Source organism: Dunckerocampus dactyliophorus, chromosome 1, assembly GCF_027744805.1.
Source record: "Dunckerocampus dactyliophorus isolate RoL2022-P2 chromosome 1, RoL_Ddac_1.1, whole genome shotgun sequence".
In the NCBI taxonomy this organism is placed as follows: domain Eukaryota; kingdom Metazoa; phylum Chordata; class Actinopteri; order Syngnathiformes; family Syngnathidae; genus Dunckerocampus; species Dunckerocampus dactyliophorus.
The window spans coordinates 16,939,167-16,962,037 of NC_072819.1; the positions used below are offsets into that span (position 1 = coordinate 16,939,167).

General features: G+C 39.9%; 2 protein-coding genes across 4 annotated transcripts in view; both read right to left on the reverse strand.

Annotated features, from left to right (window-relative positions):
- Positions 1–926, reverse strand: part of kif5aa (kinesin family member 5A, a) — a 29,533-nt gene extending 28,607 nt beyond the window's left edge. The window contains exon 1 of the mRNA XM_054786742.1: positions 398–926. Within this exon, the coding sequence (XP_054642717.1) occupies positions 398–526 (129 nt within the window). The 5' untranslated portion in view covers positions 527–926. The remainder of the gene's footprint in view (positions 1–397) is intronic.
- An 886-nt stretch (positions 927–1,812) lies between these two features.
- Positions 1,813–22,871, reverse strand: part of mbd6 (methyl-CpG binding domain protein 6) — a 36,468-nt gene continuing 15,409 nt past the window's right edge. For 2 of the 3 annotated variants that reach the window (XM_054779251.1, XM_054779244.1), the window contains exons 7-13: positions 19,930–20,909; positions 14,782–14,890; positions 14,538–14,683; positions 8,492–9,229; positions 4,617–4,669; positions 4,458–4,527; positions 1,813–4,206 (exon numbers count right to left, since the gene is read on the reverse strand). In XM_054779251.1, the coding sequence (XP_054635226.1) occupies positions 4,135–4,206; positions 4,458–4,527; positions 4,617–4,669; positions 8,492–9,229; positions 14,538–14,683; positions 14,782–14,890; positions 19,930–20,909 (2,168 nt within the window). In that variant the 3' untranslated portion in view covers positions 1,813–4,134. The remainder of the gene's footprint in view (positions 4,207–4,457; positions 4,528–4,616; positions 4,670–8,491; positions 9,230–14,537; positions 14,684–14,781; positions 14,891–19,929; positions 20,910–22,871) is intronic. The other variant, XM_054779261.1, reaches the window with a different exon arrangement.

Genomic DNA, 22,871 nt, shown 5'->3' on the forward strand with positions numbered 1-22,871 from the left:
TCCTGTCTTTACATTATTTTAGAACATGTTTTTACTTCTGTATATCTATATTTCATTTGTTTAAAGAGGTCCTATATTTGACTTATATTTGATGTACACCCTGTTTTCAACTGTGGTTGTTGTAAAATGGCATGATAAATTTCGTATAGTATGGTATGGTATGGTATGGTACAGTACGGTTGTATTTTGGTTACTTACACTGCACACTAACTCCCCCAGTACAGCTAATAAGCATATTGTTCAATTTGTCAATGAAAACTTAGCATTAACGGCGTTATAAAGGCAGAACTGCATCATCTCTCTCTCACACACACACATTATTGAGGCCATAATGATTAATTGATGAAGGGTGTACACAAGGCGCCTCCCTTTCTTAAAATGCCTTTTTTTTTCTTACCCCGACGACGACGGTGTCATCTCCTTGGAATTTTGGTAGAAAGAGATCGCCTCGAAGGATCTCGGACTGGTTGAGAGGGCGAAAGCGGCACAGCACCTTGATATTGCACTCGGCTGGGACGTCGGCCATGGCGCAGATTGAATGAAGACGATGATGAAGGCGAAGTGGATGCTACTGGAGCGTCAAAAAAACAAGACGAGAGAGATCCGTAGAGATCTCTCCTTTTTCTACCAGAAACCCAGTGCAGAAGCTCAGAGCGTTTTTTTTGTTCTTTGGATGATGGCGTTTCCGTGTCGCAGTGAGCAGGCCGGCCTATAGTCGTTAAAAAAACACCCAACGATTACGCTGCATTATTTTTAAAAAAGCGAATAAACACTAAAAGGTGGCTCTGCTCGTCTGGAAGAGACGTTTCACGTCGTCCGGTCGCCTTTTTATTGGGTGCGTCAGGCCGGTTGAAGGTGAGCGATGCTGCTTAGAAGGACAGTGAGGTAGACACACATATACACACAGCGCCGTCTGTCGGCAGGGCCTGAGAAGGGCGTGGCCAGCATCCTCGTCGATTAAAGTGGTACCCACCTCGTCATCCTGGCTCAGCATCCTTCTAGTTTCCATCCATCCATTTTTTTGCCGCTTATCGTCATTCGGGTCGCGGGGTTATGCTAGAACCTATCCCAGCCGACTTTAGGAAGGTACACCCTGGACTGGTCGACAGACAATCGCAGTTTTTCTAGTTTATAAGTGTTATAAACATGATAAACATTTGATACATTACTGGTAAACAATACATTACAATTATCATTGAGAGGGGAAAAAAAAGTTATGTAACCATATTGCTTTTTCCTAAATCGATATTACAACTTTGGTACCTGCCTTTAAGAAAATATTCTGTTAAAATGTGGTATTTTTTTTAATGAAAATAATAATAAAAATATAACATATAACATGTTAATATTTGTAATATATGCCTTGTGATTGGCTGGCAACCAGTCCAGAGTGTAACCCGCCTCTCGCCCAAAAACAACTGTGACAGCTCCAGCACACCCCCGCGACCCTAATGAGGATTAAGCAACATTGAAAATCAATAATTTGTAATATAATTTTAATTCATTCATTTAACAAATGAGGCCATATTTTGTACTTTCAATTAAATAATTAAAATTACTTGAAATTAACCAAAAATATACAATTCAATTACTTTATATTATTTTGCAATTAATTGAACAAAAAAAAACTTTTTCTGTTAAAATTGTACCTTTGTTATAGAAATAAATTACCTATAATTAAATAAAAACACAATATAATAATACGGCTGTCACAAGATCTCGCTCAGAAAAAAACAATGTTCAATTTTTTTTACTTTTTCAGACATAATTGGCATTGAAATTAGTCAATATTTTAAAATATATTTATTTTAAATAAAATATGTACTCACAGGCCCCACCATTGGCTACACCTAAAATTAAAATTTTAATTATTAAATAAAATGTTCACATTTTACTCACCAGCCATTGACACATAAAATGAACATAGTTTAACTAATTAATAAAGTGCTAAAAAGCTTTACTTCCCAGTCGCACCACTACGTCCACCTACACTTAACAGTTTAATATGTTTAAAAGCTTTACTCACAGGCCACATCAGGTGCAAATCAAAATAAAATACGGTATAAAGAATTCATAAAAATGTGTGAAAGCTTTACTCACCGCCACAACATTGGTTGCACCTGCAAAAAATGTAGTCAGTGTATTCTTAAATAATTCTAGTGAATAAAAACAAATTTACAAGAATTTGAAAAATTAGTAAACAGACAACCACAATACATCCTGGACATCCTCTGGATTTCTTTGCACACAATTCCATTATTATTATTATTATTATTATTTTTATAAACCATTTCTGTTGTACTTGATTTTGTTGTTTGTTTAAATTTGACAAACTAATGCCAATATAGCAATTAGTGTGTAGATTTACTCTCAATGTTATAGGATTACAACAACACAGTATACGATTTTCTGTAAATAGTTTAATATTAAATAAAAAAAGACTCCCATATAAAAAAGAAAGCTACTTTCCACAATTTGTCTCTTTTTAAACATAAACATTAAAAACAAAAGAGAAGGGTGGTGGGGGGGTTGTAGAATGAGAAAAATATTCCCAGGGTGGAAAAATTCACAATTGTTTGCTCATCTCTTTCTTCTAAACCATATAAAATCAAAATAAAACACATTAACTGTACATATGTACACATTTCCAAGTGTATAGAAATTGCATAATTTGCTTTCTTTTTCGCTTTTATTTTATTAATTTTTTTGTATATAGTTTTTTTTTTGTTAAATACAGCCAGTATTTTTCAGGTCAGCTCAGGGAAGGGTAGTGTGAGTGAGGCGACAAACGGAAAGGATATTATTCCAAAAATGTACAGCTTTTAGTCAAAAACAAATCCACATAAGACATCGTGGCACTCGGCTTTTAAAGACTTCCTACTGTTTGTTCAACCAATCAAGGGGTGTAGTGCCTCATTAACGGAGTTAAAAATACGATTACATGGCTCTAAAGTGACGGAATAGAATAAAAAAATCTACAAACAGATACATCTAATGTTGTTTCAGCACCATCTGAAAACATTAGGAGTGTGTCCATTGTTAGAAAAAGAGGATCAACTGTAAATGCTCTAATTAGTGCCTCCATTCCTCCACTTAATTTCAGTGCCCCAATGTCGCTGGCTGCATGGTCTAAAAAAGCAAATAACCACCAAAACATTGGCATTAACAGCTATGGCTGAAGGCAACCTCCTGATGTTTTTTTTTTTTTTTTTCCATTAACCCCACAAGATGGCAGTGACTATATTTAAGTATCAGGAGTGGTTTATCTCTGTATTCACTTTAAAATGTTGGTTGCACTGATCAGCTGTTGGTGTTACACTTGCTGCACTGTTATTTACAGTAAACTCATTAGCAGTATTAATGCTGGCTGAGCAGTTTGTAGCATTGGTTCTGTTGCTGCTGTGTTGTGCAATACACAACCATGTGGTCAAAGAGCCAATTTTTCCTTTCCGCTTTTTCATGCACTCCAAATGATTGAAGGGAAAAAAACAACTTGTTTTAGGCAATGAGTTTGCAAATCTCTCTCTAATTGCAGCCTGATTCCAACACCCCATCCTCTTTTGTGATTTAGGTAAATAACCACCCTGGCTATAATTAGAGCATTTACAGCAGCCATTACATTTATTGATGAATCTAACAAAAGCATGTTTTGACAGTGAGGGGGCTCAGCAATAGCACAGGTGTCCTACACAATCAACATTATAAAAAATGACACACGCACACACACTTTCGACAGAGTATGGTTCAAGTAGATGGGCTTCATCCTGACTCACAGTAACATCGATGAGAAGAGTATTCTTATTTTTTCTGTGTTTACGTGTAAAAATGATATGATGCTAACATATTGGAGAGACCTCTGATCTCACCAAACAACCATTATTTCATTAACTAGACCTAGAAGAGTGAGAAAATATCCACTTTTTTTCCTCTATGATTTCACCCCCCACCCAGACTAGACCTCTTTTCCTATGCTTTATTTCACGCTGGTTGCCATAGTAACAGATCACATGACAACAGCATAATTCATTAGTGCAGCTGAGTTTGAGGATTAAAAAAAAGGTTTAAAGACGATGGTGACAATAGGGATGGAAGTGGTGCCTGTGATTGACTGAGACGGACAGATCCTTCCACCCATCACTGCCTCTGAGACCTTGCCCCTCGCCTCCGCCTGCCACGGACTGACGTGTCGGGCTTCAACAGGGCCGTCTGTGGCAAGACAAAGTGAAGAAATCATTAAAATAAAGACTTTTGTCAGTTTCTCACAAGTCAGGACACACCACACATTTCAGCATTTTATTATAATTTATCTCATCAGGGGGCAATCCTATAGAAAGTAAACTTGAATATACTTTAGAGTAGTCAGTGTACAGCTTGTATAGCAGTATAGACTTACAGTGCACTGAAAATGAGTCAACACCATTAGAGTCTTAATATCTGGCAACGCAAGTGAGTCATACCGTTGCCTTTGTCTCCTCTAGTGCTGTGGTAGCATCCACGTCTCTGAAGTCTTCCAACACATTCTGTAGCCTGACATGACACAACAGTGTGTGCGATTAGACAACTAAAAATTGTTACTACACAACAGCAGCTGCCTGTTTAAGTGAAGGATCCCTTACGTTTGTTTCCTTTTTCTCCCTCGTCGGGCTCCAGACACTGCTCCTGATTGTTCCTTAGGGAAAGACATCATCATCGTCGTCAGTGGCTTTAAAATGTACTATTGAAATCTTTTTTCCAACCAAAAAATATAAAAACCCACAAAAACAGGAATTCAAAAAATGTTTAATTCTGTGAAGAAATCAGCCCAAATTTTGCAGGGCATGACTGTTTTAAATTGAGTGTCACACACTAATCATCTACTAAATGCAAAGCACCTGCACAGGCTTCCCCTGGTGTCATTAAATTGCTTCAGTTTGGTTCAATTGTCTCAGTTCAATATGAAAGACTGCAGACAAAATGGTCAGATGACCATCATTGATACCCTCCATAGAATTGGTTACCCCCAAATGTTCATAGCTAAGGAGGCTGGTTGTTCACAGAGTGCTGTGTCCAAGCATATCAATGGAAAGTCTAGTGGAAGGGTAAAATGTGGCAAGAGAAGATGCACCAGCAAAAGAGATGACCGTGGGCTTCAACGGATTATAAGAGAAGATTCAAGAATCTGGCAGAGATCCAGAAAGAGTGGAATGCCACAGCTTCACAAACCACCACATTCAGACGCATCCGGGAGATGGGCTACAACTGTCGGGCTCCTCGGGTCAAGCCACGTACCAAGGATTGGACTGTTGGCCAGTTGTCCAGGGTCCTCTTTTCCGCTGATAGCAAAGTGTGCCTTTCATTCGGGAATCAAGGTCCAAGGGTTTGGAGGAAGACAGGTGAGGAACAGAACCCAAGCTGCTTGAGGTCCAGTGTGAAATATCCACAGTCCGTCATGATTTGGGGTGCAATGTCTGGTGCAGGTGTTGGTAAACTCTACTTTCTTAAATCAGAGGTCACCGCAACAGTCAGGACTTCATGATTCTTTCTGCTGAGGATCTTGTATGGAAATGCAGATTTTATCTTCCAGCACGACCTGACCAGAAGAACCAAAACCTGGTTGGGTGCTCATTACATCACAGCGCTTGACCGGCCAGATAAACCACACTGAGAATTTATGGGGTATTATTAAGAGGAAAATGAGGGGCACCGGACTAAAAACAAAGAAGAGCTGAGCATCAAGGAAATCTGGGCTTCCATAACTCCGAGCCAATGCCACGGCGCATCGAGGCAGTGATTAAGGCAAAGGGATCCCCAACCAAGTACTGTAGATTGACATATCATTTACAAAGTTCCATATTTTGATTGTTTTGATGGGATCCTAATTTCTTTCTCTTTTTTTCCTGCAAAAACAGAGGTAAATGGTGATTTCTTCATAGTATTCAAATTTTTTGAACTCCTGTTTCTGTGGGTTTTATGTGCTGGAAGCCCAAACTACGTAAAAATGAATAAATAAATACTTTACATTGTTTAAATTGTGGGCCCTGAATCTATAGCCTATGAAATTTTAAACTTTTTGAATGGAATTATGGGGGAAAAAAAAATAATCAACTTTTTCATGGTCTATTTTTTTTTTCACTCCCACTTCTTTTTGCATTTTGAAGCTCAACTTAAAACCTGAACTCATTCAATACCAGACGTATTTATAAACCCAAGGCCCGATCCCAAAGACGAATTTATGCGTCTTTTACGTTTTTTTGCACGAGAGACAAAAAAAGGTGATGATGCAATTGCACACTAAAAGATGTCACAAGGTGGCAGATGTGCATTTGATAAGAGCATGGCATGGATCTTTTTCATGTAAAAACACACTCGACAGCAAGGAGGAAGTGGAAGAGCATGGAGGAGTGTGGCATGCAAAAGGTTAAACATTGTAGGGAATGCATGCACACCCGCTCACACATTTTACTTCCAAATGGGAAAAATTTCAAATAGTTCATCGTGTTATATGTAAATAAATTGTTATTTTGACGTAAAACAACCCTTTTTTGTATTGTTTATGTTGTGGTTTTGTTGTTCAGATATTTCACCTGTCACAAAAGCAAAAAAATGGTGTCAAAGTGAAAGTACTTGAAATGTATCGCTGTTTTTCTCCCTTTTCTGGTTGGGAACTGATATTTTCCTGAAACTTGACTATGTTCTACTGCTGATTACTAAAGACTTGAAAAAGGTAGAAACAAACTTTTTTTCTTTCTTTCTTTTGGTAGGGGTTATATAGCCATAGAACACAATATTCTGTGTGCCTTGAAAAATCAGTCAAAATGGTCTTAAGTGGCCGTACTGAAGGGGTTGTCTTTTGAAAAATGGCTGGGATTGAATGAGTTAAGATCTAACAGTGCAAAATGTAAATTCTTGCAATTTGTCAGCTGGTCTTAAAATTTTGATCAGCAGTGTATTTGTATTTTACTTCATTTAGCCATTTTTATGTTTGAAAATGCATAGGCAAAAAAATTCTGTACAGTTTGATTAAATGTGCATTTTTTACTAATAACAGGCCATAATTGAAAAATAAAAGTAACTTCAAATGTTCATTCATCCTTTTCATTGAACATTTATATGCATTTTGAATTTATTTATGTTAAAATATGATTGCAAAACTATAAAAACGTCTTCTGCGTTAACATCTTTGGCTTTCTGGAACAGATTATAGTGCAACATTGGTAAGAATCATTATTTCATTCCTGAAGGTCTGACCCTAACCAAAACGGAGAGTAAAAAAATATTTTTTTTCCTCATAAGAAATGTAAATATAACTAATCTGTTCCAGGAAGACAAAAATGTTAACACAAAGTACGTATTATAGTTTTACATTATAGTTTGACATGCACAAAACATTTGATTTTGAACCCAAAATGGAGCCAAAAAAAGCTGCAAATGCCAGCATTTTGGTGTCCGTGTAGTGTCTCGCTGCCACATCTTGCCTTTGGGAACAGTAGTCGTCATTGAAGGTAATAGTGAATGTTAAATGTTCACTTATCCCTTTCATTCATCATTTATATACATTTAGAATTCTTTTATGCATGTAAAACTATAATTATAAAACTATAAAAACGTGTTTTGTGTCAATATTTCGTGAGTCAACTGCTGATGATGTCATAGGTTGCCATTTTGTTCACTAGCTAATAGGATGCTAACAAGGAAGGATGTTTTCTGATAAAAAGAAAATATATATTAAGAATATAGATGGACAATAACAATAACAATAACATGACAAGACGAGCACCATATTGTATGCTAACCGGAGAATGCAAACAGAGGCATCTACTAAATACTGACTTGAAGGGGGTGAATAATTATGCAAACAATTATTTTCATTTATATAATTTTCTTTCATTAACATTACTTTATAGAAATCTGTTTTCACTTTGACATTAAAGAGTTTTTTTCCAATATTTTTTTGTTAAAAAAGCTCAAATGTATTGACCATGATTGATTTATGAAGGCAATAAAAGGGTAAACCATCAAAGGGGGTGAATACTTATGATAGGCACTGTATATACAGTATATATGTGTAACCACTGGACGGCTCTCTCGTATAGGCAAAGTAACCTGGCTGCAAAACTATGTTGGCACCTCTAGCTAGCTTCATTTGTGCAGCCTCTTGACTATGGCATTCAAGGACCGGCGAACAAAGTGTGACATTTCAACGCTTGACAAAAAAAAAGATGATCGGTGAAGCATAAAGATATAAATGCAATAATTGTGGGATTTCTAACAATGGTGTGTGTGCGCGTGTATGCACGTATGTGTATATGTAATGTTATATATGTATGTGTGTATATATGTATGTATGTATGTATATATACTGTATATATAATTTTTTTTTGTTTGTTTTTTACCAAAAAAGGCGGCAACTGACCAAGTTTCCAATACCTGTGTACAATGATTAATGAAAAAAAAATCCCATAATTTAAAAGATAATTAAAAAAAAAAAATAAAAGAACTTGCAGACACTCACCCTTCCCTGCTCACTGTGCAGCAAACCAGGACAGTCCTCGGCAGGCCTCCCACTGCAACCATCCCTGGGACTCCGATAACCCACCTGCCTCTCCACGCCTGCCTCAGCATAGGGGCACACTGCAGCAGCAGGCCCGGTGCAGTCCGTCTTTGCCTCCTCCAGGTATATGGATGGCAAAGGTGGCTCCGGGTGTGTATGTCCCTCCACCATGACTGGTTTTCTTTGCAAAGGTGATATGGACCCATCGTCGGTGGGTTTGGGCGTACCCTGGGCTGGAGAGTGGGCCGCTGCTTCTAAACTGAGCCGGGACAAGTCAGGGTTTCGCAGGGAGCAGGCCCGCCGAGGGCTGAGGGACACAGGGGCACTTGCCTGGTGCTGAGTGGGTGCTGGGTTGGAGAGTGTGTGGTGCTCCATGGGGAAGGAGACGGGCGGTAAGGCACAGAAAGGTGACGTCGGGTCAGATGGCCCAGAGTGGACCCCTTCTTCCTGCTCTTTCGCATTAATTTGTAAGAAGGAATTGTAAATTGTGTCCATAAAAGAGGTGTAGGGGTCGATAATGGCCCTACTGTCGGATCCTCGCCGTGAGGGTTGGCTAGGTTCTTGGGTTGGCGTCCGAGCAGGACTGGCAACCTCTTCAGGAGAGATCTTCGTGGCTGGAATGTCTTCATGTGGGGTGGGGCTGTGTGCTACCTGCAACGGGTCGGACTTCTCTTCTTCAGAGGAGGGTGCAAGGTTCAGCTGGGGGTGAGAAATACAAACTATTGTCCTTAATATTCTGTATAAAAAGTTACACATTAATGTGTCATCCATCCATCCATTTTCTATGCTTCTCCTCATTAGGGTCGTCATATTGGTACAAAAAAAAAAAAAAAAGACACCAGCTTCAATGTTTGTAAAAAATGAAAATAAAAAAATAAATAAAATAAAATTTTTAAAAAAGCACACAGATAAACTGGTACTATACTCTATACTACAACACCACTGCGACAGAAAACAACAACGGCCGTTTCTAATACTATGGTACCTAGGTTTTCATTATCCGTTCCAAAGGGTCCATCAAAAACCGAATCGTATGAAACCTGACCCAATTTTTCTCATAAGAAATAATGTTAATCTAATTACAGTGAAACTTCAGTTAGCATACGCCCACATTAGCATGTTTTTCGGTTTACTTAAAAAAAAAATCACGCAAAAATGTTGCCTCGGTTTGCATACATTTCTCGTTTAGTGTACAATTTGGTGAGCTTCTTGTTATTTTATTAATAGCGGTGTCACGCGAAACCGAATTCATGAGACAAGACGATGCATGAGATTGGGTCCACGAGATGAAACGAGATTTTAACATTAATTTTAAGAAAAGTACAATTAAAAAAATATGACTGGACAAACCTTTTTAATTTAACCAAGTCACAAAACAATGCAGGAGCATTTTGAAATGTTTAGTGGCCCCCAAATTGACGCTAAGCTATAATTATTGTCAACATTTTTCAGACCAAATAAACTACTGTTAGAATATGTAATAATAATAAATATATCATAATAATGCAATATTTCCTTTAATATGCCATCTTTCACTCTGTAAAGTTGAGGAATTGCTGTTTGTCACACATATTTTCTCATTTGTACTGTCTGCCAAATGTTGGCTTTTCAATAGGCGTGTCAGCATTAATCCTTCCAGTTTGTGGTTGAACAATGCCAGCTCACTGTTTTTGTGTTATCTACTTGTCTTTGTCTATTTATGTCAGGACTGTCTGGCTGTCCTTTGACATTTATAATTTAAAAAAAAAAAGGTATACGTACTATAAAGACCAAAGGTTTGGACACACCTTCTCATTCAATGTGTTTTCCTTATTTTCATGACTAGATTCTCACTGAAGGCATCAAAACTATGAATGAAAACTTGTGGAATTATGCACTTATCAAAAAATTGTGAAATAACTCTAAATTTGTCTTGTATTTTAGATTCCTCAAAGTAGTTTTTTATTTTTTTAAGTGCTGCAAACCCTTGGTGTTCTCTCACTGAGCTTCATGAGGTAGTCAACTGAAATGGTTTCACTTCACAGGTGTGACTTTGTCAGGGTTACTTAGTGGAATGTATTGTCTTATTAATAGGGTAGGGACTGTACTGTATATTTAAAGACCAATCTTTGTGTTTTTATTAGGGCTGTCAAAAATAACATGTTAAGGCTCGTGATTAATATGAAAATCTTAACGCATAAAATAATAACACAATTTAATTATATCACTCAGCTTGACTACAACGTCACCCTGTTGTCCTCCTGTGCGGATGTTTACGTTCCTTGAGTTGAAAGGTGAATGGCGGGGCAAATGCAGACAGCAGCGATGAATGAGGACAAAGACCCAGGTCTGCTTCACGGGAAATTTCAGTTTAAAAAGCCACCCAATCGAAGTCTGGATAAAACCCAAATTGTGTGTCCATATTGCGGTGATGAATTGTCTTTTCATCAAAGCAACGACTTTGAAGTACCACCTTCAGGCAAAGCATATCTTTGCGAACGTCAAGCGACACTGGCGGAGTGCACCAGGCTCGAACTTATCAACAAAAAGACAACAGCTAGGTTAAATAATGCAGTTGCTGAATGGGTTGCCAGAGACTGCAGACCAATCAACATAGTTGAAGACGAGGGGCTTCACAACCTCATACAGATAGCCATAGGTGGCCCATTATATAAAACACCTTCAAGGGGAACTGTCGTCACAAGAATTCACCAACTGGATGGAAATGAAAAAGCAATTAAGTTGGACCAGCTGGCCAAAGCTACATTTGTTGCACTGACAGGACACCACTGGACAGCTGTAAGCAACCATAACTGCCTGGAGGTAACAGTACTTCTGGTTAATAATAGTTGGCTGTTTCACTCATTTGTGCTTGGTGTAGTGAAATCGGAGGAAGGGCATTTCCCTGAAGGATGTGCTTGTCACTTTATTGATGTTGCTAAGGAGTGGGGGATAATAGACAAGGTTACCACTATAGGGACAGACAGTGCTTGAAATATGGCAGCAGCAGCGAGGAGTCTACCATACAAACACTTGCCATGTGTCGCGCTCATGCATTGCTCAGCAAATAAAGACATTGTATTGTCTTTGTGAGTTTTAAAATGCTGGTTTAAGTATTTCTTTAGTCAAACACCATACATGTACTACTTTTATCTCAAAACAAAATTAAAAGCCAATTGTAGTACTTCAGGTTTTCTCCGGGTACTCGAGTTTCCTCCCACATTCCAAAAACATGCATGTTAGCTTCATTGGAGACTCTAAAATTGTCCATAGGTATGAATGTGAGTGTGAATGGTTGTTTGTCTATATGTGCCCTGCGATTGGCTGGCAACCAGTCCAGGGTGTACCCCGCCTCTCGCCCGAAGTCACCTGGGATAGGCTCCAGCATGCCCCCACAACCCTAATGAGGAGAAGCGGCATAGAAAATGGATGGATGGATGGATGTAGTACTTCAATAGAAAGTCTACTTAAGCCCAAGATAAACATGCAATTAATCATGATTAATCACAGAGTAGACATGTGATTAACTTGATTTTAAAAATTTCATCGAATGACAGCACTACTTTTTATTACATTACATTTGAGCTTTTTCTTGTTACATAATGTCTTTTTGCTAGATTTTCCCACTTTTGCTGAGCTTTTGTTTATTTCTGCAATGAGCCACGTTGTTATGCAGCTTTGAGACCTGCATTGCATTGCACGGCAGTATGGAGGTGGCGTTCCACTCCTGCTGTCACATATTGTCAACACGGATCTCCTATGTATGAGGTATGTTATGAAGCGGCGTAATAGTCACTACAGTACCATTATTAATGTGCATGGTGATTAATGGTAACGGCCAATAAGGGTGCAGTTAAGTATCTTTTTTTTTTTTTTTTTTTAAAGTAATTTACGTCGTAAATATTCAGACTCGACTGCAGCTCAGTCAGAGCAATTCTAACAAATCTTAAGTAATTTAATATATCAAATATAGAATTACTACAGCTTTTGCTTGGACATTACAATGGCGCCAGAGCTGTTCAACTCAAAAGGAAAAAAACAGCCATACCTTACTGGCTGACGCTGACAACACCAGGTAGGTTGGATTGCAAGGTTTAAAGTGTAGGTAAAGCACTTCGGTTCCAATTCTGCCTGCGCAATGCTACTTCCATATTATACTGGATCATCATTCAGAGTACAGATGCCATAGTTCACAGTCTGACTGGCTTCCGGTTACCCTGTTCTCGTGAGACAGCTTTTCGACAAACAAAATATCTTGTCACGTTTTTATCTTGTGACACCCCAGTTATTAATACACTATGTGAGCCCAGCTGTCGTTATGTATCTTTATTAGAAAATGTCGCCCATCTATGACGTAACCACCAGTTGACGCTGCAGTTCCTTGATAACTGACACAGTATTTACGCCAAGTTTCAGCTTTTCTTAGTGTTCACAATGGAGCCAAACAAAATTGCAAGTGCCAGCATTTTGATAAAGAAGGTGAGAAACACTACTGAATTCAAGAAATAACTCATATCAGAGTATGAAGGTGCCGTCCGTGCGGCTCTCTCTTCTCTTCCTCCCCTGCTGCTTGTTATCGCCGTCTTTGTCAATAATCAAGACTTCATTCAAGGTAACAGTGACGTTAAATGTTCATGTATCCCTTTAATCCGTCTTTTACATGTGTTTATATGCATTTAAAATTGTTTTCTGCATGTAAAATTGTAATTGTTTTAGTTCAAGTGTTTTGTGCTAACATTTGAGTGTCCATAACAGGTTAATTGGATTTGCATTATTTCTAATGGGAAAAGTTGATCAGCGTTAGCGAGTTAGGGTATGTTCGGTTTGAGTTGAACCTTTTGGAACGGATTAATGATGCTAACCGAAGGTGAACTGTAATTCATTCCAGACAACGACAAATATTATCCAAACCACATTTTAAAGGAAATAATTATAGTTTTACATACAGAAAACAAAGCCAAAAACACATAAATGAATTAAATTGATAAATTAACATTTAACACCACTTTTACCTTTAATGATGACTCTTGTTGGGAAAGACGTCGATGAGCGGTGAGGGAGGGAAAGGGAGAGCCACATGGGCACTACCTTCTTTCCTGACTTGACATAGACTTCTTTCTTGAATTCAATATTGTTTCTCACCTTCCTTATCAATGCACTGGCACTTGCAACTTTCAGTGGCCTCATAGTGGGTTATTTTGCAGCTATACGCAATAAAAAAGTAAAGACCTAAAAGAGTCAACCAGTGATGATGTCATAGAGCGGGGACGGCACTGGGGGAGAATGACGTCCAAGTGGGAGTTGACAGCAGGTTACTGAGCACATTTTGGAAGACGCGTTACAAACACAGCTGGGACTCACACAGTGTATTAATAACACAGCAAGACAGAGTCACCAACACATGGGATTGGGTATGGGATTGGGTATGAATTGGGTATGAACGACTCGTCGTCGTTCATACCCAATTCAGGGAGCGACACTTCCCTTTTATCGGAGGTGCTAATGGCAGGATAGGATTATACCACCACTCCGCCCAGGCTTAGTGTAAGGAACCAATAGGAGGAGGGTGTTGGCACACCAATTCCGCCCACTCTTACTGTATTTAAGGCCTAAACTACCAGCACTTATTAGTTCGCTGACGAAGCTCTTCGGATGAGGAGCGAAACGTCCGACACCTTCTTCACAGAAGTACAGATGACGTCTCAAGAAGCCTTTTCCTCGAACAGAAAGAAAGTAACGCCGAGCAATTTGTGAGGTCTGATTTTTTTTTTAGAGGGGGCATTTTTGTGATGCAAATGTATTATTCTTTTGAATGCATGCAGTATGTTTTGAGAAGCCAAACTCTTTACTTAGGAGGCCCAGCAAATAGCCAGAACTACGTTTCTCATCACCCCAGAAGTGGGGCTAAGTCACCGTTGATGTATTACACAGTTGATGGGGATGTCATACAACTTCATGTCAAAAAATTCAAAGTATCCCTTCAACAGTTTTTTTTTTTAGCTGAACCAACACAGAATTTGTCACATACTTGTATGTTGTTGAGCAAGTTGATGGTTCCATCAGGGCTTTGAAGAAGTGGCATGCCCAAAGATGAGGTCTGGACCGGGGGCAGCAGGATGGAACCGGCCCCGATGCCCACCATGTTATGGAGCCCTGTGATGGAGGAAATGTCTCCTACAAAGAAGTGCGTCATTATCATTTATCTAACTGCTTAAAATGGACGTCATTAGTTTTTAAGTGTCATGTCACCTCACATTGGGACATAAACTCACCTAATACAGCAGGGTTGAGCAAAGTGGGAAGTAATTGCTGTAGGATGGGGTTGTCCTTGCCCTGGAGAGAAAGGGGGATGAGGGTATCCACACCAGCATCAGACAGTTCCTGTAGAGTTTTGCATTGGTAAAATTACATTTACAAAAGTACAGTACTATGCAAAAACATTTTTTAATAAGCACTCAGCATATTCTAAAACAACAAAAAAAAAATCATTTACATACAGTGGTGTGAAAAAGTGTTTTCCCCCTCACTGATTTCTTTTTTGCATGTTTGTCACACTTAAATGTTTCAGATCAGACAAATTTAAATATTAGTTGATGACAACACAACTGAACACAAAACACAGTTTTTAAATTAAACTTATTATAAAAGGGAGAAAAAAAATCCAAACCTACATGGCCATGTGTGAAAAAGTGATTCCCCACCATTAAAACATAATTTAACTGAGATTGAGATATATCAGTCTAGAAAAGGTTATAAAGCCATTTCTAAAGCTATGGAAGTGAACCACAGTGAGAGCCATTATGAACCTTCCCAGGAGTGGCAGGCCAAGACCGCAGCGACGACTTTCAAGAGGTCACAAAAGACCCCACAACAGCAGCCAAAGAACTGCAGGCCTCACTTGCCTCAGTTAAGGTCAGTGTTCATGCCTCCACCATAAGAAGGACAGTGGCAAAAACGGCCTGCATGGCAGAGTTCCAACACAAAAACCACTGCTGAACAAAAAGAATATTAAGCCTTGTCTCAATTTGCCAGAAAACATCTTGATGATCCCCAAGACCTTTGGGAAAACACACTGTGGACTGACGAGACAAAAGTTGGAACTTTTTGGAAGGTGTGGAGTGGCTTAGTCAAAGTCCTGACCTGAATCCTATTGCGGTGCTGTGGCATGACCTTCAAGAGGCTGTAAGAGATTGCAGTTGTTGCTGCTAAGGGTGGCCCAACCAGTTATTAGGTTTAAAGGGCAATCACTTTTTCCACAGAGGGCCATGTAGGTTTGGAGTTATTTCTCCTTTAACAACTGCAATGTGTGTTCAGTTGTGTTGTCACTGACTAATACTTAAATTTGTTTGATGATCTGAAACATTTAAGTGTGACAAACATGCAAAAAAAAAAAAAAAAAAAAAAAGAAATCAGGAAGGGGGCACTTTTTCACTGTATTATTAGATCATCTATAACCTACAACACAAAGCTACAATGTGGATGTTCAGATAGCTTTGTATATATTGGCCTACTTTGGATTGGTCTTAGCATCTTTAATGCGAAAAATGTATCTACATGGCTCCCCGCATCTTTTAATTTTTCTGAATGCGGCCCTCGGTGGGAAGTTTGGACACCCCTGCCTGAGGCTGCCATTAGATTTGTTGTTTTAGCAATGCTAGACATTTCAGTACATTTTTTGCATTCACACATGAATGTAATAAGACACACAGTAAATCATCATCAAGCTGAGAAACATGGGAATATTTAACTGGTAGACAGAAAATACAGTGGTATGAAAAAGTATCTGAATCTTTTGGAATTTCTCACATTTCTGCATAAAATCACCATCAAATGTGATCTGATCTTTGTCAAAATTACACAGATAAAAAAACAGTGTCTGCTTTAACTAAAACCACCCAAACATTTATAGATTTTCATATTTTAATGAGGATAGCATGCAAACAATGACAGAAGGGGGAGGAATAAGTAACTGAACCCTCTGCCTAAGGAGACTTAAAGAGCAATTGAAACCAATTTTTACCAAACAATTCAAGTCAGTGTGTGCCCAATCACTGATGAGTGGTTTAACGATGCCCTGCCCACTATAAAACACACACCTGGTAAGAATTGTCTTGATAAGAAGCATTGTCTGATGTGCACCATGGCTCGCTCAAAAGAGCTGTCTGAAGACCTGCGATCAAGAATTGTTGATTTGTATAAAGCTGGGAAAGGATACAAAACCATCTCTAAAAGTCTGGATGTTCATCAATCGACAGTCAGAGAAGTTGTCTACAAATGGAGAGAGTTTGGCAACGTTGCTTCTCTACCAAGGAGTGGCCGTCCACCAAAGATGATGCCAAGGGTTCAGCGCAGAATACTCAGAGAGGTAAAAAAAAAAAAAAAAGAACCCTAGAGTGTTTGCTAAGGACTTACAGAAATCACTGGCACAGTCCATTATCTCTGTGCACACATCAACTATATGTAAAACAATGGCCAAGAATGGTGTTCATGGGAGGACTCCACGGAAGAAGCCACTGCTGTCCAAAAAAAACCCATTGTTGCTTCTTTAATGTTCGCAAAAAGGCACTTGGACACTCCACAGACGTTTTGGCAAAATATTTTGTGGACTGATGAAACCAAAGTTGAATTGTTTGGGAGGAACACAACGTCATGTGTGGAGGAAAAATGGAACAGCTCACCAAACTCAACACCTCATCCCCACCGTGAAGCATGATGGAGGGTGCATCATGGTTTGGGGCTGTTTTTCTGCCTCGGGGCCTGTACAACTTGCAATCATTAATGGGAACAATGAATTCAAAAGTTTATCAGGATGTTTTGCAGGAAAACCTGAGGCAGTCTGTCAGACAGTTGAAGCTAAAAAGAGGATGGATGCTGCAACAAGACAATGATCCAAAACACAGAAGTAAATCAACTTCAGAATGGTTTCAGAAAAACAAAATACACGTTCTGGAGTGGCCAAGTCAAAGTCCAGACTTGAACCCCATTGAGATGCTGTGGCATGACCTCAAGACAGCGATTAATGCCAGACATCCCAGGAATCTGACTGAACTACAGCAGTTTTGTAGAGAACAATGGGCCAAGATTAGTCCTGATCGATGTGCCAGACTGATCTGCAGCTACAGGAAGCGTCTGGTTGAAGTTATTGCTGCCAAAGGGGGGGCCACAAAATATTAAATGTGATGGTTCAGTTACTTATTCCTCCCCCTTCTGTCATTGTTTGCTTGCTATCCTCATTAAAATATGAAAACCTATAAATGTTTGGGTGGTTTTAGTTAAAGCAGACACTGGTTTTTCATCTGTGTGATTTTGACAAAGATCAGATCACATTTGATGGTGATTTTATGCAGAAATGTGAGAAATTCCAAAAGGTTCAGATACTTTTTCATATCACTGGAACCAGTAAGCAAGTACCCTAAGCTCATTGGCTTAGATAATAACCAGTAAGCAAGTACCGTAAGCTCATTGGTTTAGATATTGAGTTCAATGTAGGGATGTCCCGATCCACATTTTTGGGCTTCTGATCCGATCCGATTTAGTCTTGCCGATCCGATGTAATCTGTTAGCGATCCTTTTCTTTTTTCGAATAAGCTTTGTTATAAACATGAATTTGTGGAATTGAATGTGGTTATGAAAATATATCTTCAACGCATTCAAAATAATGCATACACAGTAATGCTGAATTCACTTCTTTGTTACACAGCATGACCAACAATATTGTTTGGCTTTTGTAACAAAACTCTAAGTCAGGTCACTAATCCAGTAAAAGATAAAATTCGAAAAAATGGCCATGCAAAATACTTTCAGGGTAGGACTAATCATTTGACATGATTATAGAGCAATTTGTGGTGTGATTTACAATGATATATATATATATATATATATACCCTACTAACAAACATCCGACGTGCGAACACTCGTAGATACAAACATAAGACGACTGGTCTATTTTTTTCATGATTTTTTTCAAAAATTGCCATATTTTGTCATTCAAATTTTTTCGAAATACAAAGGCGTTATTTTTTTTTATTGCACGCCATTCCGCCGCTACGAATGGTGGGTAGCAGCATCCCTCTTGCGCGATCTTTCTCAGTTCGTCTGCACTTGTCGCTGATAACATCTCGGCGCACGCCGCTTGTACCCCATTCGATACTTTACAGAGACGTTTGTTATCCGTTATCATGGCTGATAAATCGAGTGCAAGTGCTAGTAGTAGCGGCAGGAAACGTCAAGCAATTTCTATGGAAACGAAGGTGGCCATCATCTGGAAGTTGGACGGTGGCGAGAAAATGGCTAATGTAGCGCGTGCTTATGGAGTGAATCGCTCAACCATAGGAACAATTTACAAAGGCAAGGTTCGAATTATGGAACATGTGAAGACTTCTGTACCAATGGCATCCACTATCATTACAAAGAGGAGTCTAACGACGACGAAGGTTTGTCCTTTCTTCAATAATTCCTCCTCCTGCTCCACCACTACCAGCAACGATGTATGCTCGACCACTGCTCTTCAAAGGTAAATAACATTTATCATTACGTATTATATCATTTTTATTATTGTTTTTTCATTAATTATCCTCGTTTAATATTACTACTGCATCCAAACTCATTATATACATACGCATATACTGTATATGTATACACGTACATGTAGTACCTATATAATTGGTAATATTACCTTTTCCTCGACTTAAGAACGATCGTCTGGAACCAATTGTGTTCGTTAGTAGGGGACTTAGTGTGTATGTATATATATATATATATATATATATATATATATATATATATATAATTTTATTTTTTTTAACAAACTCTTTCGCACAATAGTACTTTATTGACGGTCCCTAGTGTAAACAAGCAGTGGTTAGAGGAGCATATCCCGTGCGAGCAGTGGCGGACCCAAAAATTTTGCATTGGTGCCAGGGTGGCCAGGGTGAGACCATTACTCATATAGCGGTGGCAATAAGTTGATACCTGAATTGTCTGGATGGCTAGTGGGGTGGCCAGAGAGTGACCAAACGTGGCCAGAGCCACCACATAGCTCCACCACTGCATGCAAGCTACCTGCACAATGGCACAGCAGTTCGGGCACAGTGAGGGGAAACTACCGCTGTGGCAACGGCGTCGAATATCCAACATCCAACGTGAAACTAACTTCACCACGGTACACCGTCGGCATGTCTGCTTGGTGGTATTGCGTTTTCTTCTTCTTGCGAGTGGTGGGAGTCAAATGGAAACCAGCTTTGAGGCGCATTACCGCACCTAGCATACGGCAACCAGATCGGCCCAATCTCGTGGCGGAAGTCAATATTATCCGATCTTCAAAATACAGCGGATCGGCAGCCGATCCCAATCCTGACGATCGAATCAGGACATCCCTAGTTCAAAGGAAATAAATAACCCAAGGAGAAGGGGGAGCCTACCTGAGGTTGGGTATTTTGGGTTTGCTGTGCAGGACCTAAATGGGTATGGGGTAGGTCAGCTGCATTCAGAGCAGCTGCAAGGAGGGCGGGGCTAAGAGGCAGGAAGGTAGTTGGGTGAGGAGGAAGAGCAGCAGGAAGGAGCAGAGACTGCAGCGCTTGAATAGATCCCTCTGATCCAGGAGGGAGGGGAAGGCCCTGGGTGACCTCCAAAAGCCCCGCTCCATGCAGAGCTGTTGGATCCAAAAGACCAGAGGTCTTGTCTAGCGTGAGACCCTCCAAAGTGGCAGGAATCTGCGGCGGGTTCTGGAGAGGAACTTCCAAGCTGACCTGACCCAGCTGACTGAGTCCAGAGAGAGGTAACAAAGGCGCCTGCTGTTGCCCGAGCAGCAAGGAGGCCATGAGCAGACCCTGAAGGCTTGGTTTCTCTGTTAGACCCAAATCAGCTTCCTGTCCTGTGGTTGAGACTGGAGATGGGATTGGGTTCAGAAGGCCCAATAGATTCAGAGGTAAGTCCCCTTGCACGCCACTTAACAAGGGCAACAAAGGAAAGAGAGGATTGCCGTTCATCTGCTGCTGCTGCTGCTTCTGCTGCTGCTGATCCTGGCTGTGCTGCTGTGTCTCTGCTTGTAACAATAATGGCTGCTGCTCTGAGAGAGTCTGCACTGCAGCAGCAGAAGGAGGTATCTGTGCATTTTGTCCACCCAACCACAACCCTTCAAGGTGTAACGAAGACAGGACTGCAGGATCCAGGATGGAAGGCAGGCCTCCTGTGGAAGACAGCAGCTGGAGCAGTTGATCTTGGTTCATGAAGGGGAAGGCCTCTGCCAGAGGTAAAGCGGCAGTTGGGTCGCTCAGAGCCGAAGGGGTTTGAGGATTGTCTTCCCCGAGCTGAGAGGAGACAACAGCCTCTGGGCTGGTGGAGGCCAAAGGTTTTGCTGATGGGAGGGTCTTGGAGTCCACAAATCCAGTCTCCTCCGAACCTAGGAAAGAAAAGGCACACAACATCTTTATTGTATAAGACAGCATGAAAACCCCTATATCAGGGGTGTGCAAAGTGCAGCCCTGGAGACATTTTTGGCCCACAGTGGTTTTATTTTTTGGTTTTTTTTTTGGCCACTGGCATATTCAGAAAATAATTGAATAGACATTAATTGAATAATTAATAATTAATTGAACTAATTAATAACTAATTGAATAGACCTTCTTGTTTTCCTTTCGGCTTTTCCCTTCAGGGGTCGCCACAGCGAATCAATTGCCTCAATCTAACCCCGTCTTCTGCATCCTCTTCTCTCACAACAACTACCTTCATGTCCTCTTTCACTACATCCATAACCTTCTCTTTGGTCTTCCTCTAGGCCTCCTGCCTGGCAGTTCCAAACTCAGCATCCTTCTACCTATATATTCCCCATCTCTCCTCTGGACATGTCCAAACCATCTCAGTCTGGCCTCTCTGACTTCATCTCCAAAACCTCTAACATGTGCTGTCCCTCTTATGTACTCATTCCTGATCCTCGGCATCTTCATCTCTGCTACCTCCAGCTCTGTCTCCTGTCTTTTCCTCATTGACACTGCCTCTAAACCAAACAACATATTACAGTAGACGCCCCTACAACGTAAATAATCAGTTCCGAGAACATTTATGTTACAGGGTTTTTATGTTATACGAATACATGTAAATAGCCTAATCCGTTCCAAGATCTTCCCAAACTCACCACCTTCGGCGCTTCAAAATATTCAAAGTCCACCAAATATGGTGGGAAAATATAAGATAATGTTAGCATAGACATAGTAGAGTATCATTCGAATATAAAATAAGGTAATAAATAAGATTACTGTAAATGAATAAAACTGAAAAACAAAAACAAATAGTTTAAGGGCGACTACGATGAGGAAGGGAGAAGCCTGTCTCACACACAAACCCACGGACGCGCTGGATAAGTCAGCCAATGAGATGAGAGCGTAGGCGGTGCCCCTAAAATCAGCCAATGAGATGAAAGCGTAGGCGGTGCTCCGATAATCAGCTAATGAGATGAGAGCGTAGGCGGTGCCCTGATAATCAGCCAATGAGAGCGTGAAGCCTCACTTTTTCTGGATAATTTCCTGCTTGGTTTCTATCGACAACTTTTCCCTTTTTTTCTTATCACTTACACTTGGTTTAGGGCCCATGATTACGGTAATTTTACGGTAAGTTAACACAAGAAAAGTAGAAAAGAAAAGTAATAAAATTAAGAGCTTTCAATGCATGAGAACTACTTTAAGGGCGACTATGATGAGGAAGGGAGAAGCTAGTCTCTCACACAAACTCACGGACGCGTTGGATAAGTTAGCCAATGAGATGAGAGCATAGGCGGTACCCCGATAATCAGCCAATGAGAGCGTGAAGCGTCAGAAGGCGTCACCAAGTGTACTCTGTTAGTCATGGAAAATGTTTCTCTCTCTCTGTTGCGCGAGCTATTCAAATCGAATTTCTGAACTTGCACAGACTTGACGCTTTACGTTATATATGGTCCTTCATACCGACGGCTGTCAGGCTCTACAACACCTGCACCACTTGAACCATGTGTCACTATTAATTCTTTACTTGCGTATCTTGCTTGCTGCCATAACAAGTGAATTTCCCTGCTGTGGGATAAATAAAGTACAATAAAATACAATATGGAATGTCTTACGTAATACGATGCAAAAACTTTACATAAATTCTTTACGTTCAGTGGAATTTACGTAAAAGGAGGTTTACGTTATGCGAGGTACTACTGTATTAAGATATATTATTAGATATTAATAACAATAACTATCTGCTTTGCTATCAATAACACGATAGCTAAGATGCAGATGTTCAAATAGTTCAGCATACTGACCTACATTGGACTGTTTTAGCATCATTACTGCGCAAAATGTATCCCCCCGCACCCTTCGGTTTTGAAGGTTAAGAAACGTGTAGA